We start from the raw sequence: 22336 nt of genomic DNA on the forward strand, positions 1-22336 counted from the left end.
TTCCTAGATAATGTTGTTCTTTCTGCTTTACTCCTTTAATCTAAACATATCAACATATTCAATGTTTCCATGGAGCTTTGTTTCCAGGTAGGATCACAGATGCAAACCCAAGTACAGTAATACAATATTATGCCCCTCCTAGCACATGCACAGCAGAGATGTGGCTCCTCCACTCATTCTTCTTAAAGGACGAGTTAACTGGCCTGCCCTGATAACACCTTCAGCTATACCAAATGCAAGTTTTATTTGTGTCTCCCTTGGCAAAAGTGAGACCTCAAACTGAGTTACAGGTTGCTGTTTTCCAAGTCCTGATTTTAATTTTTTTTTAAAGTTTTTGAAGAAATCACACCATAAAGCAACTTTTTAAAGCAAGTTTCTTTATTGAAGTAAACCCTTCATACATAATTATGTTTCGGTAAAATCCTCTGGGACATCTTTGTGCCACTCTTGAACTCAGGAGCTCGTTTTGGCCCAGTGATATTATGAAATGACTGTGACATTACAAGAATCTTATTCCAGCTCCAAACTGAACTCCATCACATATTCTGGAAAAACAAAAATAATTATTATGATATGCAATGTACTGTAATAAGCATTTTAAATGCAATTTTAGCTTGAGATAATGCTTTACATTTTGCTGACCTTTAAGCAGAATATTTGTCTCACTTCTTGGCTTTATGTCACTAATAAAAGATTATAGATTTCAGCTGTGATCCTATGTGCACTTACCTGGGAGTAAGCCCCACTTAAAACAGTGTAATTTGCTTCTGAACAAACATGCATATGAGCATGCTGAAGTTTTCTTCTCCATGAAGCTTGACAAATAGGACCCTACTAAAATATGCTGATGAGACCAGACTGCATTTTTTTTTTTTTTGTTTTCACCTAAATTCACATTGGTGGTTCTGTTTCTGAAACTGTGCTTCAACTTGGAAGCTGAATCCAATGAAACTGTGCATCCTTTATAAAAATGCACTTTCTGAGAAGAAATTTGCAGTCTAGAAATTCTCCTGGATTCCCAGGAGGCAGCAATGGCCAAGAGAGCTTTTTATCAGTTACACCCTTGTGCAAATTAATTGAAACAAAGAATGTTTTCTATCTTACTCGTAATCCTGTACAGTGGTACCTCTGGTTACGTACTTAATTCATTCCGGAGGTCCGTTTTTAACCTGAAACTGTTCTTAACCTGAAGCACCACTTTAGCTAATGGGGCCTACCATTACTGCCGTGCCGCCACCGCACAATTTCTGTTCTCATCCTGAAGCTAAGTTGTTAACCCGAGGTACTATTTCTGGGTTAGCGGAGTCTGTAACCTGAAGCGTATGTAACCTGAAGCGTATGTAACCCGAGGTGCCACTGTACTCAAAACAAACACGAAAAGTCAGTGGATCATTATGGTGTTGGAAGCCTGCAGCAAATAGAAGGAATGATGCGCTCACCACAACATGTTGAGCAGGCATAGGCAAGCTCGGCCTTCCAGATGTTTTGGGACTACAACTCCCATGGTCCTTAGCTAACAGGACCAGTGGTCAGGGATGATGGGAATTGTAGTCCCAAAACATCTGGAGGGCCGAGGGTGCCTATGCCTGATATTGAGGTTGTATGAAAAAGTTATTCCAGAGCTGGAAAAGAGGTATCCTGACAGTACTGGGATACTGCATCAGGACCTGGCCCCCTGTCACACATCGAAAGTGGTGAAGAATTTCATAACAAAGCAGCAAGTACAGGTACTTGATTAGCCAGGGAATTCCCTAGACGTAAATCCCATTGAGAATTTGTGGGCTATAGGCAAAAGTCGCCTCCGTGCTGTAGACTGTACGACTATGGAGAAGCTCATTCAGGCACTGATTCAAGTGTGGTACTGGGATCCCAAAATCAACAGTGACTGTTCAAAACCAGTAGACTCCATGCCAAACCTTGTTCAAATGCTGCTTAAAAATAGCGGAGGTCATTGTTATTCTAAAGCAGCAATGCAGCAGCAAGCAAAGGCTATAGCAGCCAAGTCTGCTGCTTGTGGCTGGAAAGCCAAACAGGATGTATGTGACTGTTGCCATGGAAACAAAGGGGCAGTCCATTCTGTACTGAGCACCGGATGTTAGCTCAGTGTGTGTGTCATATGACCTGTACAGGATGTACATGGGTGGAGTTTGGAGTTTCTCTCTGTTTGTTGAACAGAGCAGACATCTTTTACTGTATGACTGCTGAAGACAGGAATAAAACATGTAGATACATTTCTGTCTGTGTCTGATTCCCCTCCCTGGGGATATGCTGGAGAGCAGGGAGGAGGCTAGAAGCAGTTGGTGTGTTTTTCTCACAGCCTGAGGAAAATCGCCGGAACGGACCTCGAGTGTTTTTCCTGCCGAGGTCAAAAGAATTCAGCCGGTGCCTGGAGAGATAGGCACATACCTCTGACCGACCCTGAATTCTGACAGTCATATCCATTACTAATGTACGTATATGTGAGTTTTGTACATGTATATGTGAGTTTTGTACAATAAACTACATCGTTTGTTTCAATTAATTTGCACACGGGTGTACATCTCATATATTAACTGCACCCCTTCTCAGAGAACAGGGAACATGTCTTGGTTCTCTTGAAAATTAAATTACTCTAGTGTGTTCCATGAGACTGTCCCTAACATCATTAGCATACAACTAGATTGACAGATGGTGCAGAAAGAAGACCAAACCAACTGTTGCTCAGCTGTGCTGGATGTTAGTATGAGTATGAGTGTGACTCAAAGTGCTGTTTCTAATGCACCTATAAAGCCTTGCGTGCCTGTTTTCCCTATATCAGCCAGTGTACCCTCTTTATGATACGTAGAGGAAGTCATGCTCTGAATCCTGCTTCTGCAGAAAGTTTAAGGAGAAAGGCTTTTCCTGTGACATTCTCTCCAGGGAAGCAATTAAGCAACAAATATGTCTAGTTTTAGATGACTTGGCAGGGAGGGGGAGAAAAGAGAATCACTAGGGGTTGTTTTTTTTTAGCTCTCTAGTATTTTTTTCATCTTATAGCTTTGCAAGTCACTGGGCCCTGAAGAGAGGATATGCTATCAGCTCTTTTATGTTGGTATGCGATTAGAGAGGAGCATTTAGTGGATTTTACAGTTTTGAAGCTGTAAAATACCTTATTTAGAATCATAGAATCATAGAGTTGGAAGAGACCACAAGGGCCACCGAGTCCAACCCCCTGCCAAGCAGGAAACACCATCAGAGCACTCCTGACATATGGTTGTCAAGCCTCTGCTTAAAGACCTCCAAAGAAGGAGACTCCACCACACTCCTTGGCAGCAAATTCCACTGTTGAACAGCTCTTACTGTCAGGAAGTTCTTCCTAACGTTTAGCTGGAATCTTCTTTCTTGTAGTTTGGAGCCATTGCTCCGTGTCCGCTTCTCTGGAGCAGCAGAAAACAACCTTTCTCCCTCCTCTATGTGACATCCTTTTATATATTTGAACATGGCTATCATATCACCCCTTAACCTCCTCTTCTCCAGGCTAAACATGCCCAGCTCCCTTAGCTGTTCCTCATAAGGCATCGTTTCCAGGCCTTTGACCATTTTGGTTGCCCTCCTCTGGACATGTTCCAGTTTGTCAGTGTCCTTCTTGAACTGTGGTGCCCAGAACTGGACACAGTACTCCAGGTGAGGTCTGACCAGAGCAGAATACAGTGGCACTATTACTTCCCTTGATCTAGATGCTATACTCCTATTGATGCAGCCCAGAATTGCATTGGCTTTTTAGCTGTCGCGTCCCACTGTTGGCTCATGTCAAGTTTGTGGTCAACCAAGACTCCTAGATCCTTTTCACATGTACTGCTCTCAAGCCAGGTGTCACCCATCTTGTATTTGTGCCTCTCATTTTTTTTGCCCAAGTGCAATACTTTACATTTATATTTTTTTAACATATATATTAGGTGGAAAGGCAATTTAGAATAACCAAACATACCTGTCCCCACTTTGTACTCCCATTGGGATACAATAATTGAGTTCTAATCGAGCAATGTTTCCAAGCCTGAGAACTATTCCAGCACCATAAGACCACCGGATGCACTCTGCTAGTTTACGAAGATGAGCCTTAGGACCTTCACCTGGGAATGGAAAGGAAGCCAATGAGAATGAGACAATAACCAAATGTTTTCATGGCCAGTAGCCCAAGTTCTGTTCCAGGTACAAGGCAGTAAAATATTTTAAAACACTCAATTTAAAAAACATAATTTTTGCAGAAACAGTTAAAATGCCTTAAAAGGGGGCCTCCAATGTATTTGCTTCTTACCATAATTAAGATTGCAGAGATTGCCAGCGTTGAGAAAGAAGTGTGTTCTGAATAGATCGCCAAATCCTCCCCGGCCAGGCCGAAAAGGGAGAGGAGTGTACAAATGCAGACCTCCAGCCCAGTAAGCTTCACCTCCCAGGTAATCCCCTAAAAGAGTAACACAGCACAAAATATTCGCTACATCAGCAATGCCAAGAAAACTATTCAGTATAAGAGGTATCCTCTGTCACTTTAAGCTAAATCAACTTTTTTGCCATAACTGTCCATAGAAGCACTACACACTGTAAAACTTTATTGAAGGTCCCACCTGCTGGCAATGGATCACAGAACAACTTTCAGAACAATGTTGTGGGATGGCAACAACGCTTCCCCTGGATCTGGGGTTCAAGCTGGAGGAGTAGGGGTTTACAGGGCTTGGGTGACCCCTTTTCGGCTTCACCCAGGCCTGGGAAGCTTGCCTGCCTAATTACAACAACGTCTTTCTTTACTACAGTGGTGCCCCGCAAGACGAACGCCTCGCAAGATGGAAAACCCGCTAGACGAAAGGGTTTTCCATTTTGGAGGCGTTTCGCAAAACGAATTTCCCTATGGGCTTGCTTCGCAAGACGAAAATGTCTTGCGAGTTCCTGCGGTTTTTTTTTCCTCCCCCCCCTTTTCTAAGCCGCTAAGCCGCTTATCAGCTGTTCCGCTAAGCCGCTAAGCCGCTAAGCCACTAATAGCGCTAAGCCGCTAAGCCGTCAATGGGCTTGCTTCGCAAGACGAAAAAACCGCTAGACGAAGAGACTCGCGGAACGGATTAATTTCGTCTTACGATGCACCACTGTATGTTGTAGGACGTAGGCAGAAATACAGATACATAAAGAAGGCAATTTTGACAATGCATCTTTCTGTTTGTTCACTTAAAGAAGGTAGATTTCCAGGGGAGACTGAGTAACTTTTTTCTGAAAAGGGGGTGGTAGGTCTGATAAGTTTGGGAACCTCTGCCATAGAATATTAAACAGTCCAAGGTCTGGTTGAAGAGGAATGTTTTTGCCTGGCACCTAAAGACATGAAATGAAGGTGACAGGTGATCCTCCTTAGGGAGAGCATTCCACAAATGGGGAGTCACCGCAGAAAAGGCCCATTCTCATGTTGCTACCCTCCAGACCTCTCACAGAGGAGGCACATGAAGAAGGGCCTCAGGTAATGATTACAGGGTTCAAGTGGAGAGAGGCAGCCCTTGAAGTATTGCGGTCCTGAGCTGCTTAAGGTTTCATAGGTCAAGACCAGCACTCTGAATTGGGCCTGGAAACTAACTGCCAGCCAGTGCAGTCGGGCCAGGATTGGTGTAATATGCTCAAATCGTCTAATCAGGTAGACCAACCACCTATCATCATCATCATCAAGTATTCTCAGCCCATTTTCTGGGTCCTAGTAAAATTATTGACAATGATGCAGCCTACTAAAAATGTCTCAAACCTTCACTCTGTGGTCCAATGCTGTACATACTGAATCCACGCACACTTGTTGGTCCGCCAAGATAAAATCTATAAGGAAAAGAGAACCATTACTACATGTGAAGTGGCAGGCGACAAGGTGTGTTACAGCAGGCAGAAGGAACTGTACTTAACCACCTCCTCACCTCTAGATCCACCATTTCAATATGATCAGGGCATATCCCCGTCTAAGCATACAGGGGTGCTACTGTCACACCTAGTTTGGCCATCCTTTGCTAAACTTTTCTGAGATGCAGGAAATGCTGCCATTAAAGCAAACTGCCAAGTAGCTTGGTTTGGAAGCCATGCAAATGAGTACCATTAAAATCAATGCTTAAAATAAATTTCTTGATGCAAGAGATGCATCATTTCAATTTATATCATATGCCAGACAGACAATAGGCAAACACAAAGGAAAGCAAGTGGAATTACTTACCTATCAGCAATACTTGATGGTTTGTCTCCAATAGGAACCAACATTCCACCCCAAAGAGAAGTTGATAAAACCTTTAAAGAGACAAGCAATCATAGACTGAGTAAAATATATGACAGGTGTACAGATAAATGTTGGAGATGTGGATCCTCGAATGCAGGTATGAGGCATGTTTGTGGTCTTGTTCATTATTAATGAACCCCTAGTAGTAACTAGATTAATCACACTAATAACCCATTATGTTGTAACTTTGGACCCTTTAGCAATTCTGTTGTGTTATTTAGATGACTAAATAAAACAAAGAACCCGTATGGAACTTAATAGTCGCTGCCTGCATGTTAGCAGCCCCAACATGGAAGAACAATTTACCACCTACAATTAAAAAATAGCTAGCTAAAAGTTTGGAAATAAACCCACAGAGTTGGTTCAACTGCAGGATGGAAAAGAAAAGGGGGGAATTTTAGGAGTAAAATGGCTCACATTTATTGAATTTGTAAAAAATAAAAATATGTACTTTCTGAGGCAACATCAGTTCCTTCCAGAATAATAGTTTTTGTTATGTTGCCCCTTTTTCATCTTAGCATTTCCAGTGGGAACTAAGTTTTCAATACATTCACAACAAATTAAAAGGCTGTCTGGGGCGGTATAAATGACAGCATGGCTCCACATAACGCAGCTCCAACCCCTGAGCCACTTTCATATTGTGGAGCCTTTTAAAAGAAAGGCTAGAGTTCCCTGTATTGCACTTTTAAAAAATCAAAAGGGCACAAATAGATGGATTTCTCTAGATTGTACCTATACACTGCAAATTACGGTCAGGAGCCAAGAGTTGCCTAATGTTGAGCAAAGGGTTATGCCATTCTCTCTCTCTCTCTCTCTCTCTCTCTCTCTCACACACACACACACACACACAAAACACACATTCAAACTGGCTTCTTAGAACAAGAAACCTCCCCACCACAACACTAACTGCTTCTGAAACTCCCTCAAGTTTCAAAACTTACGTGACAATTATCACACCTGCATTTTCCCTGTTAGGAAAATGCACACATTTTCTATATTCTAATATGCAGGCTGAACTGATTCCAAACTGAACTGCTAAATGCTGTACTTAAAACAATTTGTAACTTTAAAAAGATACATTATTTCATTTGGGGTTTTTTTTAAAAGGTACTATGATATGAATCGTTTACAGTGGTGCCCCGCAAGACGAATGCCTCGCAAGACGAAAAACTCGCTAGACGAAAGGGTTTTCCGTTTTTTTGAGGTGCTTCGCAAGACGAATTTCCCTATGGGCTTGCTTCGCAAGACAAAAACGTCTTGCGGGTTTGCTTCCTTTTTCTTAAAGCCGTTAATACCCGGGGAATCCGCGCTCCGCAAGACGAAAAAATCGCAAGACGAAGCAACTCGCGGAACGAATTAATTTCGTCTTGCGAGGCACCACTGTACTCCCAATAGCACCAAGTACTTACTGAATCCCACAAGAGCTTCTTATTAAACTGGAGTTCAAAGTCCTCTTTCAGAAAACTCACATCACCACCGGTATAGCCAGCCAACTCCTAAAATACCAAACAGACTCTTTTGAAGACAGAAATATAAATACAAAAACACATTTCCACACGAATCACTTCTTGTTCTATTATTTTGGTGGTACCATATATGAAACAAAATACTGATTTGAAGGCTAGCTCAATCATGCAGGGAGCCAAAGTGTACAGGACTTCAACCAATAGTGCCATATTTTGCATACATATTGCAAATATAAAACACCCACCCACAGCTATTTTCCAGAACCTGATAATACCTGGTTTATTTTCAGCAAAGCGCCTCGTCTCGGCAAGATTGAAGAGTTACGAGAATCAATTACCATCGCGTGCTACAAACAAACACACATATGAAATGTTATAAGGTAGGAACAGTCAACTACGACATTCTTTTTTCCTGAATTGCATAAAATCTTATTGGAGATAGAGGAAAAAATTATTCATCACTACTCTTTTGGGCAAACATTCTACTAAACTCTTAATGTGATACTGCATAATCAAAATTATCTAGCAATAAAAGGTTCACCCTTAATTCTGAATTTTACTGAGTAGTTTTGTAGACCAAGCGTACACTGAACATTTCAACATGAAGCTACCACATTATGTGGAAACTGTGGCCAAGATCCAATTTGTTACACTGAGTGGCTGCATTCTTTGTGACAACTGCCAGTTATCCAACTGTGCACAGGCAACTGAATATGAATACACATGTGAAACTGCAAAGGAGATATTTGTTCTCCATCTGCAGTTTGCTGGATCACAGCAATACTACCAGCCACTGCGACGTTAGCTCTGTCTCAGCAAGTGAAGAGAGAGAGGCGTACTTACTTACTGATATGTGGAAGAAAAGGCAACTCTTACAATATTCAGTCCCCTCCCATGTGAGAGAATGGGGGGGGGGAGAGATACCTCCCTTAAAATGATGCCCCCCTGACTAAATAAATAATAATAATAATAATTTTTTATTAATATCCTGCCCTCCCCAGCCGAAGCCAGGCTCAGGGTGGCTAACAACAATAAAATAATACAACATTCTAAAATAATTTCATTATAAAATTAATTCCAATCAAATTAATGGCAACCATTGAGCTAGAGTTCTGTGAAGATTGCCTAAGGAGGGAGTCAGGCTGCGCCCTGGCCAAAGGCCTGGTGGAACCGCTCTGTCTTGCAGGCCCTGCGGAAAGATGTCAAGTCCCGCAGGGCCCTAGTCTCTTGGGACAGAGCGTTCCACCAGATGGGAGCCACAGCCAAAAAAGCCCTGACTCTGGTTGAGGCCAGCCTAACCTCTCTGTGGCCTGGGACCTCCAAGATGTTTAATAATAATAATAAAAAAATAATAATATTTTTTATTATTAGCAATGGCATATTTTTAGTCAAGTAAACATTCTGATAGATCAACTGAACCTTGTAGCTCTTATTGTGAATAAATATACAATTGCCACTTCAGCTATTAACTATGCAAGACATACAGCAAAGCCAGGTTCCCTTTGCATGTGAAAAACCAACTGCTATTAACAAAGTTGTGTCTATCTTCATGTTAGGAAATGTACCCTTACAATGAACTGAAAATATTAGGTATGTTGTGAAACCTTATAACAATAATATAAGTAGATAATTATAAATATAAAAGTATATATAAATGAATAAATGGATAAAGATGCTGTAATCTGAAATATATATATATCATTCAGTACAAAAATCAGCTTTCCTCATATCCGTATAGACTCGAATCTCTATTGCTCTTGGGCAAGAATGGACAACAGGTGTCATAAGGAACCATTATTTCAGCACTATTGCATTTGGCTTAATTAATGTGGTACTATTCGTCAGCATTTGTCATACTTCAAAAATTCATATTCCAAATAGCAAAAACTTACAGACACAGATGACTTGAGTGAATGTCCACTTTCTTCTCGGACAGAAAATGATGCTGTTCTTGCAAGACAGCCAAGCTCCCTCCAGACACCCTCCCATTTTAGTGTGTGGTTGGTCTTCCATATGGGAAACTGTAAAAGAAACAATTTCTTTAATTATGAATGAGAAAACATTTACATATTTTCAGCACCTTTCACATATATCTTTATGAGCAGGAGCACTGGGTTTAGTGGCAATGCAGCCAGTCTTAGAAGAGCCAGCTCAGACTATAGGAGCTGCTGCTAAGGTACTTTGCTTTGACAGTCTCCTCCCAGGTTCACCTGGCTTTTCTCTTGAGGGCAGGTGCTAGCCAGGTGAGCTGGCTTTTTGTGAGGAAGGTGCTGGGCTGCTAGCTCCTTTCAAGAGAGTTGCTAGGCTCTCAGCTGGACTGGAGCCAAGGCAAGCAGCAGGCATCAGGTTAACTCAGTGAATTCTCACAGAAAGGAGATGCTGGGGTGTTGAAATCCATGCAAGGATTTGCCAGTTCCAGGAGGCAGCACTGGAGCAACAACAGAGCAGGAAAAGTTTCAGTGGCTGCATCTGCTTCATTTTTAAAACGCTGCCTCCATTGCCTTCTGCTCCCCCACCTCAATTTTAGCAATGCAGAAGATGAAGCAAGAAGATGAGAGGGAAAGGAAAGGTTAAGTCTATCATGCCCAGCACAAATATTTCCTCCTCCTGAGTTCTCTACAATCTTCAAAAAACTTGAGAGAGAAAACTTGGTTTGAGTGAGGGGCAGCTGCCAGACAGAGAGGCACTGTCACTGCAGATAACCAAATTTGTGGATTTCTCATTCCCCAGCCAACCATAAACAAGTAGTGCTATTTTACCTACATTGAATTCTGTTGATATTCCTCTATCAGTTTCACGAAGAGAACTCCAAGGAAATTGTCCGGTTACTTTATACAGATTGAGAGAAAAGCTAGAAACATAACATTGAGATTTGGATTACTACAACAAAGAAAGGAGCTGAAGAACAAGTGATTCATAAAGTCACACCTATGGCACTGCTTAACTTTACCTATAGCAGATAAAAATAACTCTTTACTTGGCAAGCAGGACAAGGCTGTATGGCTCTGCCACATTTGTCATTGTAAAATCCTTAAAGGAAAGATGTTACGATTGCACTCATGGTTCAAGTTCCTGGACCTCCAAACTAACCTTCTGTGCTGTATGGTCAACAATCCTATTTCACCATATGCCTCACAGACACTCTCTGTCTCTTACTAAATGAGCCAGGAAGGCAGAGATAGAATGGTGGTTCGCCACTAGCAGGACAGGAGCCTAACGCCAGCTATGCCTTCAAGCTAGAACCGGAGCCCTTAAGTTAGATCTAAATAGCTAAACCACAGAAGAATTGCTTACAATATTACTGTACAAAATCCTTTAATAGCTTAAAAACCAATTAATAAGTTGGTTACAGAAAATGGAAGATAATTCTCATATGTCATCATTAATCAACTTAATTTACTTTCAGTGTTAACAGTGAAATGCAGATAGTTGTACAAGGAGCTGCGCAAGCTTAAGAAGAGAAAGAAGAGTTTGGATTTGATATCCTGCCTTTCACTCCCTTTAAGGAGTCTCAAAGCGGCTAACATTCTCCTTTCCCTTCCTCCCCCACAACAAACACTCTGTGGGGTGAGTGGGGCTGAGAGACTTCAGAGAAGTGTGACTGGCCCAAGGTCACCCAGCAGCTGCATGTGGAGGAGCGGAGACACGAACCCGGTTCCCCAGATTACAAGTCCACCGCTCTTAACCACTACACTACACTGACACTCCACAGCAGCGGTCTCTTAAAGTGCTGGAAGCCGAGACATCTACATTAACTTTCTGAACAGAACTACAGTGGTGCCTCGCAAGATGAAAAGAATCTGTTCCGCGAGTCTCTTTGTCTAGCGGTTTTTTCGTCTTGCGAAGCAAGCCCATTGGCAGCTTAGTGGATTAGTGCTATTAGTGGCTTAGCGGCTTTTAGCGGCTTAGCGGATAAGCGGCTTAGAAAAAGGGGGGGGAGGGGGGAAAAACCCGCAGGAACTCGCAAGACATTTTCGTCTTGCAAAGCAAGCTCATAGGAAATTCGTTTTGCGAAGCACCTCCAAAACGGAAAACCCTTTCGTCTAGCGGGTTTTCCGTCTTTCGAGGCATTCGTCTTGCGGGGCACCACTGTATTTGATGAGAACAGGCAATTTACCATTTTATAATGAAATTTTACTGTTTTTGGATTTGACAAAAACTGTTGAAAGCTTAAGAACATATGAGACAGATGAAACAAACTGAGCTGCCTTTCATTATCTTTGTGCGAGTGGACAGACATACAGCTGTTAGCGCAGACTAGATTTACTTGCAAACATGTCAAAACAGAATGATACTGTATTTGACTTAGCATTAGCTGAAACAAGAGATAGAAGCTAAACAGCAAGATATCTTGCTCACTTTCTCCAAAGTTCACCAGTGTTGATAAAACATAGAAATATAACCTAATTAATGCAGAATTAGTTCCAATGTAATACTTTGCACACATGGTGTGAGGAATCACTGCCCTGTATGTATACATGTAAAAAATATAGTTGAATTCATCACCCAAAACGTTTGCTCAAAAAAATATCCTGGGCTAAAGCTAGATATTTTTAATAATGATAATAATAAAGTTATGAAACTGACTTTCTATCCATGGGAATAACTCCAAAAACCCATACTCAATTTGGGCATTAACATGTTCTACTGAGGCCTGGTGCTCAGGAACACATCACCAGAGGGGAGTTTTCCCGGCTGCTGAAACCCTGGCAAGGCAACAGTAGCAGATGGAAGGGAGAAGGACTTTATACATGACTTCAACAGCAATAGCAGTTGGGAGGCCAGAGAACCAGCAACATCTGATGCCCATCTGCCTGGTAAGACCCAAAGCAGTCAAGAAATGTCCCATTCAAGGAAAAACATAGGAGAGAATGAAAACTTAGAAGTAAATTCTACCATGTAAACTGCCTTAAGAACTCTTTTGTTGGAACTAAAGAAGCATAGATTCTAAAAGTGCGAGACACTGGGTTGTATCCAATGTGGAACTTCTGTTTCCTCTCCAGCCACAGCACACATACCCCAACATTTGTTCCAGATCCCCCAAGCCTTCAGAGTTAGGGTACACAGGGGTGAACGGGTGGAGCAGACAGGAGAATAAACTCTGTTGTTCACACTAAGTCCACTGTATAAGCAGAGCTGAAGCACTGCTTCAGTATGGCCCAATCTGTTAACACGTGCCTTAAAATATTTGCTAATGGTCATAGCAGTGAAAGCTGTTACCATCTACTCTCAGTGTGACCAACTTCAAATGAGAGTGAACGTATTGTGTATTGGGGTCACTACCTTAAGTAGCTCATCTTTCAAAAAATGGGGTGTATACTGGTGATTTTATTGTCCTTTGCTGCACACCACTTACAATACATTTTCAAGGGTCTGGGGTTTTTCTAAATAGATGTACATAGCATTGAAACCTCAATACATTCTGAAAGTATCTTACTTTCTTTCGAAGTGGCCAGGCTGTGGTTTGAAGAAAGAGAGACCATATGAAGTTTCCTTTGTGCCATAAGAGAACTGAAATGTCACCTTCTCGGCACGTCCAAATATATTCGGGAGTTTGAGTCCAAGTACCTGCAACAGCCAGAATAAACACTGAAGCATGTACAACTTTGCCAAGACACTTGCGCACTTAACTGTTTTCTGTAGTTTTTTGCTGCACACAAATGTTTCCAGCGGCAAAGGATACCTGCTCTGCGCCCCCCTTTAAATGTTTTTTATCACTATGGTACCCCACCAGGACTCTGGCACTGAGCAGATTGCAGGTGCCATCTTGGTCTATCTGTCCCCCTCAATGTCCCAGAAGTCATTTGGGGGCATGGGAAGAGAAATATGACCACTGTCACAGAAAGCACAGCCCACAGAGCTGCAATGGAGAGAAGCTGGGGGGGGGGAGGTGTGGGGGGAGGAACTCACCTTCTGCAAGCATCCTTGAAGATGCTGTGACTACAGCCCATTGCTATTTGTGACATTTTAAACAGTGTTAATTTTAAAACCCAGATAATATTAGACTTACTAACCCATCTTTCCCCAAACCTTCATGGAAACTTTGCAGTTTTCAAGTAGTTAAAATATCCCTTTTTACCGTTATCTCAAGCTTCTCCATAAAAAAACCCAGATAAATATATTATACACCATAGGTAAAGTACCAGTGATCATATTGCTGTCAAATGTATGAAAGATGAGAAAATACATAAATCATTGCAAGTTTCTCAAATTGGAACCCTAAAGCATTTTTTGTAATTTTCACACAGAGCTGTCAATCATGTTCTAAATTTACAGAAGCATCAGTTTTTGAAAACATGTAAATCTCCTGACTACAAGCTTCTGATTTCAACTGAAACCTCCCTTCATTGAATCTCATAACAAGATGACATTATATTATAATAAGCACTCAATTGAAAAAAATGTGTTTTCAGCTTGGAATAAAATATTGCAATTATTTACAGTCTCAGCATATTTCTACATAATAAAAGCTGTCAAGAGATCAGAGATTTCTAGGACAACTGTAGAATAAACAGAAAAAAATGAACACATACACATCTCATTTATTTTAATGGAACTCTCATTCCAAATAAATGTATTTATGACTGGAGAGGGAAATCTGTTTTACCAAAATTAATTTAAATCACTTATGATGAACTAGCATATATCATATCACCACAACTTAGATTGCAGGAGGTTGTTAAGCAGGTCGTACCATGCTCCCTTCATTATTGCCAACCATAGTATTATAACTTCCAGTTAATCTTCTCAGTTCTGTTACTTCAAATGTTACATCTAAACCATTTGGAAGGGCATCATCTCCTAAATACACAGACAGATGTATTAGTAAAGAAAACAATTTTTTAAATCCAGTTTGACATTTCTAATTATTAAAATATAGTGTTTCTTAAATAGCTTCTTAAAATACTTTAAATAACATATGTAATACCTAAATTAAGTTCTCACAGTTTAATACACTCAGAAAAATGCCTTCACAGAAGCGAATACTGTACCCCAAATAGATTCATCCCATGCATTTGACTTTCTATAATACTAAACGATGTTTGGTTCAAACTATGAACACTTAACAGTGGAATTGAAGATTTAAGCACAAACCTCACAGATCAGGACAGGAGCAGAGATCTGTGTGCCTTACCATACTTCCCTCTAGCCTCTTATAACATTTCCTTTATTTATATTATCATAATTAATTAATCACTCTCTACACAATCATCCCAAGGTGATGTATAATAATAAAAAACAGCAGCAAAAGTTTAAAAAACAACAACTAGCTGATACATTTAAAACAAAACTAAAGCAATACAGAACAGACACTCATGGCAAGGACCCATTCATCCAGCTGGGAAAGCCGGGGGGGGGGCGGGAATCTTTGATTGTTTTCATAATGTACAAATAGTGGTGCCTATCATATCTGAACAGGAATGCTATTCCACAGAACAGGGACAGCTACACTAAAATCCCTGCTCCAAGTTACTGCAAAGAAGGCTTCTAAGATCTTGGAACTTGCAGAAGTTTCCCCACAGACCACAAGGCCCACAAAACCTGATACTGCTGTATAGGGCCTTACATGTTAGTATCAAAACCCTGAACTCAGCCTGGCAGCAGACTTGGCAGCTAGTGCAAATCCTACAAGCAGGGTGTTCTATGCTGGCAGTCGTCTGCCCACAAACGCAACCCAGCCGCCACATTCTCCAGCAGCAGCAGCCTCCAGACCAACCCCAAGGGGAGCCCCACACAGAGTGCACTGGAGTAATCCAACCGTGAGGTTACCAATGCATGGACAACTGTGGTCAAGCTATCCCGATCCAGTCCTGGTACTTCTTTCTAGTATTGGGTCTTCTACCCTCACAATTTCAGCTGATTAATAAGGGAAAGTCTGTATCAACCTTCACTATCCTTTTATCCTGCGAAGGTTTTGTACTACAACTCCCATTATTCCTGATTATGTGTCATAGTAGGTGGTGCTGATGGAAGTTGCAGTCCAAACCCTCTGGAGGGCACTAATCTGGGGAAGGCTGGTCTACATGGCAGCAAACCAGCACCATGTTTTAACTGGAGGCAAGCTCAGTGCCAAGGCTAGCACTACACAAACAGTTATAGAACTCAATGAAAACAAATACAGCCTGTCACCCTGATGGATACTTTGCTGCTTGAAATCTATATATTGAAACTAAGCATTCCATTCATTTATGCTACACTAGAACTACAGTGGTGCCCTGCAAGACGAACGCCTCGAAAGACGGGAAACCCGCTAGACGAAAGGGTTTTCCGTTTTGGAGGCGCTTCGCAAAACAAATTTCCCTATGGGCTTGCTTCGCAAGACGAAATGTCTTGCGAGTTCCTGCGGGGTTTTTCCCCTTTTTCCCCCCTTTTCCTAAGCCCTAAGCCGCTTATCAGCTGATCCGCTGATAAGCCGCTAAACCGCTAATAGCGCTAATCCGCTAAGCTGTCAATGGGCTTGCTTCGCAAGACGAAAAAACCGCTATACGAAGAGCCTCACGGAACGGATTAATTTCGTCTTGCGAGGCACCAATGTATTGAGAAGGACACATGTATAAAATAGTCTGTCCTATCAAAGGAGGGATAGCCAATTTTAATTATACTCAGAGTAGACCTACTGGAATCAACGGATTTAGGTAACTTAACTCCCATTTATTTCAATGCAATTCCTGCAAGAGTTACTTATTTTAACCTGCTTCAAAGTATTTAAATATTATGCATATTAAACTACTATAAAGCTATATTAAAACTCAAGGAAAAACAAATCACACACACTGATAATTACCTTGACACGTATCAATTAGAACATCCACCTGTCTAAAAATTCCTAGACGGAGGAGCTTTTCACGAGCTTCATGGGACTTCCTCATAACCTTCAAAATATTTAAGGTTTAGCTTTGCACCTTAATGACTAAATGTTCAACAGTTATTTGCCAAATGCATATATTCATTATCTCACATACTGCTCTACATTTTCATTACACAAATGGGAATTTCAAGACACAGCGTGGACCTCATATCAATCAGTTTAGCATCCAACCCCAACATGTATAACACAGATGTATAACTAAACTCAAAAATTAATAACAGGAATTCATGAGGCTTACGTCTGCAAGTGCAAGACTGCAGTTTAGCACCATATTTATAACACTGGAATATCTGCTTATAAAGAATACCCATGCTTCTGTTAAAGCATGTTTGCCATATTGTTTTGGTGTGTCAGTTTGTATAGCCTATAAACCTGCTGCGTCAAGGTTTCATGTCAGCTGCTGCTAAGCTTTTCTGTCTAGTGTTGGTGTTTTGTGTACTGAGGTGTTGTTATCTTTTGAATGTCATTTTTAACCTTTTTCTTAACCTAGATTGTAAATTGTCAAGAGATGACCTGTGCTAAGTGACTTAAACCATGCATAGGCAAACTCAGCCCTCCAGATGTTTTGGGACTACAATTCCTATCATCCCTGACCACTGGTCCTGTTAGCTAGGGATCGTAGGGGTTGTAGTCCCAAAACATATGGAGGGCCATGTTTGCCTAAACAATATCATAATAGTAATATTAAACAAGGATCCTGACATTTTTAGACTTCATAGTATTTTCAAGCTTTTGAGGGTTTCAGAAAGTGAGTCTAATTTCACTACTTACATCAATGAGGTCTTTAGCCTTGAATACGTCACCAATTTCATACATGATAATGTCATCTTTAGTCCTTCCAAGTCCATCAAAGTGCACATGTTGAACCACAACCTAAAGATTAAGATGGTTCTCATCAAAATGTTAACCCTGGAAACATTCCAAGGACAACTAGAATTTCTACTCAACTAAAACATAATGGTGCCATAACCAATGAATTATTGAATTACAATTCCAAGACAGCACAGAACATTGTCTCATCATGAATCAAAGTCAAGAATTTTAAGTGGCAAAAACAGCATCATTATTAAACAGGTTTTTACATTATTTTGTGGATGAAGCCCACATTTTACCAGCTTCCTTGCAAGAATATCATAGGGGACTTTGTCAAAAGCCCTACTGAAATCAAGATACACTATGTCCACAGCATTCCCCTTATTCACCAAGCTTGTAACTCCATCAAAAAAAGAAATGAGATTTGTCTGGAATGACTTATTTTTGAGAAACCCATGCTGAGTCTTAGTAACCACAGCATCATTTTCTAAGTGCTTACAAACCAATTCTTGAATTTTTTGTTCTAGGACCTTTCCTGGTATTGATGTCAAACTTACCATTCGGTAGTTATCTGGGTCTTCTTTTTTTCCCCTTTTGAAGATGGGGACATTTGCCCACCTCTAGTTTGCAGGTACATCACCTATTCTCCAAGAATTTTCTTTACACAATTGTTTACTAATACCTGAAGAGAATTATTCATTGCTAAATGGTAAGAATTCTGCTCCTACTAAAATTATGACTGTGTTACAATGACTGTGCACTGTTAAACAGAAAGACAATGGGGTATCCCAATACTCACATCTTTATTTTCCAGTATTTCCTGTTTGGTTTCTGGCTCAACTTCAACCAGTTCAGCTTCTTCCCCTATAGCACCAAAATCAGGTCCACTCATTGGAAGAGGCTCCAAACTCTGAGCAGGATAAAATTGAGTTAAACTAAATTTAGTTTTTTCAAGTCCTCAAGTATTTATAGTGATTCTTACCATTCCATCCACCTTACCATAAAAGGATGCAGTCTTGTGCAGTTGTGTTCCCAGAATCTATATATGTGTCTCCCCATGCAGTTTCATTATGCAAGAGTGGTAAAGGAATGGTATCCAATTAAGTCATAAACAGAGTAGACTCACTGAAAGTGGCAGGCTTACGTTACTTAAATCCAGTTGTTTCAATAGTGGATATCACTCATAATGTATACTGCATAATATAAGCCTGTCCGTCAGCTCAGTTGGAGAGAATGTAGTGCTAATAATGCTAAGGTTGTGGGTTCGAGCCCATCCAGGCCAGCTGTATATTCCTGCATATTCCTAGATAACCCTTGGCGTACCTTCCAAGTTTACATTGCTATGATTCTAATTGCCTTACACAGTATTACATTTTTCAGCTTGCTTTTTTATTTTACAATGCACTTGGTCAGTATAAATACTATTTAGAGAATGAGTATCTCACAGAACTCAGAAGGGTTATTTAATAAAGAAAGATCGTTCACTAAGATTTTAAGCAGGTATATATTTTTAGACGTAACCTGCATTGGTCATTTATGTTTGGGGTGTGGCTCTCATTCCATTATAGACACCTATGGTGCTGGCTGTGTTGTCCCTACTTGACCAGCTGACACAAGCTGCATAAAACTTTAATTTCTAAAATCCTAAATTCATTTCAATATGAGACCACTGGAAACTGTCACCCTATACTTAAGGTACTTTTGAATGAGAGCTTTAAATGTATACCTTGAATAGCCCTGTAAAACTTCACCCACCTCTATTCTTTTCAGACAGCTGCTTTGGAATAAAGGTACACTATTAATGCTGCAACAGAGAAGCTTCAGATTTTGTAATCCAATGTGTGGTGGGGGAGCAAATTATGACACATTGTCATTTCGGTTAATGTATCATTTTGATTCTCTAATATGCAGGGATGGGATTGCCAATTTTTTGAAGGACTTTGAAGACACTATGAAACAATATTGATATGAACATGTTTGGAATATAGCTTTGGTTGAAAAGTTGGCAACAACATTGGCCAGGATGACCAAAAAGAGGGATAGTTTAATATCAGAATGGTTTCATTTTGTAATGCACATGAATAAGAAAATGAATGATGTAATGCTGCCATCTCAGTATGCTACTTTGTGGAACACAGCTGCTTATTTTTTCTGTAGCAACATTAAGAATAGCAACATTTGCCATCTTTCTACTGTACGTTATAGAGCAATTGTGGGGCTTTTGCTGTGGCTATTAGCTTCTGGAACTAAGTTTTATTTACATTTTAAGTTATGGTCAGAAATTTATTTATATTTTAAGTTTTTGGGTTTTTTGCATGTTTCTATGCATAAAATAGGGACACGGGTGGTGCTGTGGGTTAAACCACAGAGCCTAAGACTTGCCGATCAGAAGGTCGGCGGTTCGAATCCCCGTGACGGGGTGAGCTCCCGTTGCTCGGTCCCTGCTCCTGCCAATCTAGCAGTTTGAAAGCACGACAAACTGCAAGTAGATAAATAGGTACCGCTCCGGCAGGAAGGTAAACGACATTTCCGTGTGCTGCTCTGGTTCGCCAGAAGCGGCTTTGTCATGCTGGCCACATGACCCGGAAGCTGTCTGCAGACAAACGCCGGCTCCCTCGGCCAATAAAGCGAGATGAGCGCCGCAACCCCAGAGTCGGACACAACTGGACCTAATGGTCAGGGGTCCCTCTACCTCTACATAAAATAACAAAACTTTTTTTTTTTTTAAAGTGTTATATTTTTCTAAGACCTCGAATTACCTGTTCAGTTGTAGCTGTTTTGTTATTGCTCTGTCTACATTTTTGCATTTCACTTTATGCTTAATTTGTATACTTATGCTACTGTAGGATTCTCACAGGTACTAGAAATCATAGAATTGTAGAGTTGGAAGGTACCCTGAGGGTCATCTAGTCCAACCCTGTGCACTGCAGGAATCAAAACTACAGCATCCCTGACAGATGAGTCGTCCAACCTTTGCTTTAAAAAAAACAAAAAAAGTAAGATCACTGCCTTCTGAGGGAGTTGGAATAGCACTTACTGTCAGAAACATCTTCCTGATGTTTAAGATGCAAAGTGTAGGTGCCACCTCCAAGTCAGTGTGATGCATGTGGGTGTGTCATGAAGACTTTATGTTCACAACAGGTGTGTAAATACTGTGCTCTCAAGGAAATAATAATAATAATAATTTATTATTTATACCCCGCCCACCTGGCTGGGCCTCCCCAGCCACTCTGGGCGGCTTCCATAGAAACCAAAAATACAGTAAAATATCACACGTTAAAAACCTCCCTGAACAGGGCTGCCTTAAGATGTCTTCTGAATGTCAGGTAGTTGTTTATCGCTTTGACATCTTGTGGGAGGGCGTTCCACAGGGCGGGCGTCACTACCGAGAAGGCCGTCTGCCTGGTTCCCTGTAGCTTTGCTTCTCGCAATGAGGGAACCGCCAGAAGGCCCCCGGCGCTGGACCTCAGCGTCCGGGCAGAATGATGGGGGTGGAGACGCTCCTTCAGGTCTACTGGACCGAGGCCGTTTAGGGCTTTAAAGGTCAACACCAGCACTTTGAAAGCACTGCAGTCCCACCAGAGACGCCATCACAGGCAGCACCACTTTGGGGAATTATCGATTAGGGGAAGCAGGAGCCTCCCAGGCTCCACGCAAGCCAGTCCAAGTCTGCTGGCCGAAACCCCTCCGCTCCCTCCTCCTTCCTTGTTCCAAAGGCTTGAGGCACCAGAGCATGTGCAAAGTCCACCACTACCCAAGGAAGGCAGGCTGGAGTGGAGGCACCGGATTCCACAGCGCACCCAAAGCAGCCTTCAGGCAAGCAGGCAGGCAGGCAGGCAGGCGCGCGCGCATCCCCTTCACGGGCGCCTTTGCACATTCTCAAGGTCACACTCTGCACATGCTCAGAAAAACGCTGCTCGGAATGTTCGGTATTGTTTTTAAGGAGAGCCCTAAAAAAGAAGGGGGGGTGGGGGATTCTGCGCATGCTCCAAAGAGACAATATCCTTTTCAGGTGACAATGACAATAATCCTAGGAGGAGGAATTCTTCACATGCTCAGAGGAGCGCTGTCCCGAGCCGCCGGGCGTTGTTTCAGCGGAGGGGCGCGGCCCCGGTGCGCGCGTGCTCGCGAGGGCGCGCGGGTCTCTGCTCCCTTGGCGGCCCCGATCCCTCCTCCGCCCAAGGTCGCCGCCCTCGCCCGCGGGGCCGGGCGCTCCTTACCCGCGCGTGGACGGTGCCCATGGCCGCCTCTCAGCGACGCCGGGCGGCAGAGCGAGCGGGAGAGCCAGCCGAGGGAAGAAGCGCCGCCACGGTCCCTCAGGAGGAGAAGCTGCAGCAGCGCGGGGCGGCGGCGGCCATGACAGGAAAGCGCGTCGGCGGCAGAACAGAACGCCCCGCCCCGCCCCGCCCCTCCCGGGCGAGTCTGATTGGCCAGGCCGGGGCGGAAGGGGCGGGGACTGGAGGAGGAGGAGCGCACGGAAAGGAAGGGCGCCGAGACCGTAGATAAAAGAAACGTGGGGAGTGAAGAGAGATGAATAGGTGCCAGCTTCCGGGATATACGACAAGGCTGCATTTTGTCTCCCTGCTTATTTAACTTATATGCAGAATTCATCATGCGAAAGGCTGGGCTGGATGAATCCCAAGCCGGAATTAAGATTGCCGGAAGAAATATCAACAACCTCAGATATGCAGATGACACAACCTTGATGGCAGAAAGTGAGGAGGAATTAAAGAACCTTTTATTGAGGGTGAAAGAGGAGAGCGCAAAATATGGTCTGAAGCTCAACATCAAAAAAACGAAGATCATGGCTACTGGTCCCATCACCTCCTGGCAAATAGAAGGGGAAGAAATGGAGGCAGTGAGAGATTTTACTTTCTTGGGCTCCATGATCACTGCAGATGGTGACAGCAGCCATGAAATTAAAAGACGCCTGCTTCTTGGGAG

General features: G+C 42.1%; 1 protein-coding gene across 2 annotated transcripts; it reads right to left on the reverse strand.

Moving 5' to 3' along the window:
* Positions 1 to 358: 358 nt before the first annotated feature.
* Positions 359 to 21770, reverse strand: SAMM50 (SAMM50 sorting and assembly machinery component). 2 transcript variants are annotated; one of them, XM_079975297.1, is made up of 15 exons: positions 21613 to 21770; positions 18192 to 18302; positions 17351 to 17452; positions 16496 to 16583; positions 14405 to 14511; positions 13148 to 13278; positions 10474 to 10561; positions 9603 to 9731; positions 7986 to 8057; positions 7654 to 7740; positions 6185 to 6255; positions 5732 to 5799; positions 4274 to 4420; positions 3947 to 4088; positions 359 to 545 (listed from the first exon to the last, which is right to left on the reverse strand). In XM_079975297.1, exons 1-15 carry the CDS (start codon positions 21631 to 21633, stop codon positions 500 to 502), a joined length of 1410 nt encoding a protein of 469 aa, XP_079831423.1. In that variant the 5' UTR covers positions 21634 to 21770; the 3' UTR covers positions 359 to 499. The 2 variants fall into 2 exon arrangements, with proteins under 2 accessions (XP_079831423.1, XP_079831422.1); XM_079975296.1 differs by lacking the exon at positions 21613 to 21770 and adding an exon at positions 20430 to 20513.
* Positions 21771 to 22336: the final 566 nt, after the last annotated feature.

This window comes from Podarcis cretensis (genome assembly GCF_951804945.1).
Source record: "Podarcis cretensis genome assembly, chromosome: 5".
NCBI classification, from domain to species: Eukaryota; Metazoa; Chordata; class Lepidosauria; order Squamata; family Lacertidae; genus Podarcis; species Podarcis cretensis.

Bases quoted from the DNA above. Each gene is read 5' to 3' on its own strand.
- SAMM50 (XM_079975296.1), bottom strand. From the start codon at position 20,498: ATGCATCACACTGACTTGGAGGTGGCACCTACACTTTGCATCTTAAAC. The intron at 13,279-14,404 runs GTACGACCTGCT...TGGCTGTTGCAG, and splicing joins GCAATAATGAAGGGAGCATG to GTACTTGGACTCAAACTCCC. The intron at 8,058-9,602 runs GTAAGTTTTTGC...GTTTGTTTGTAG, and splicing joins CACTCAAGTCATCTGTGTCT to CACGCGATGGTAATTGATTC.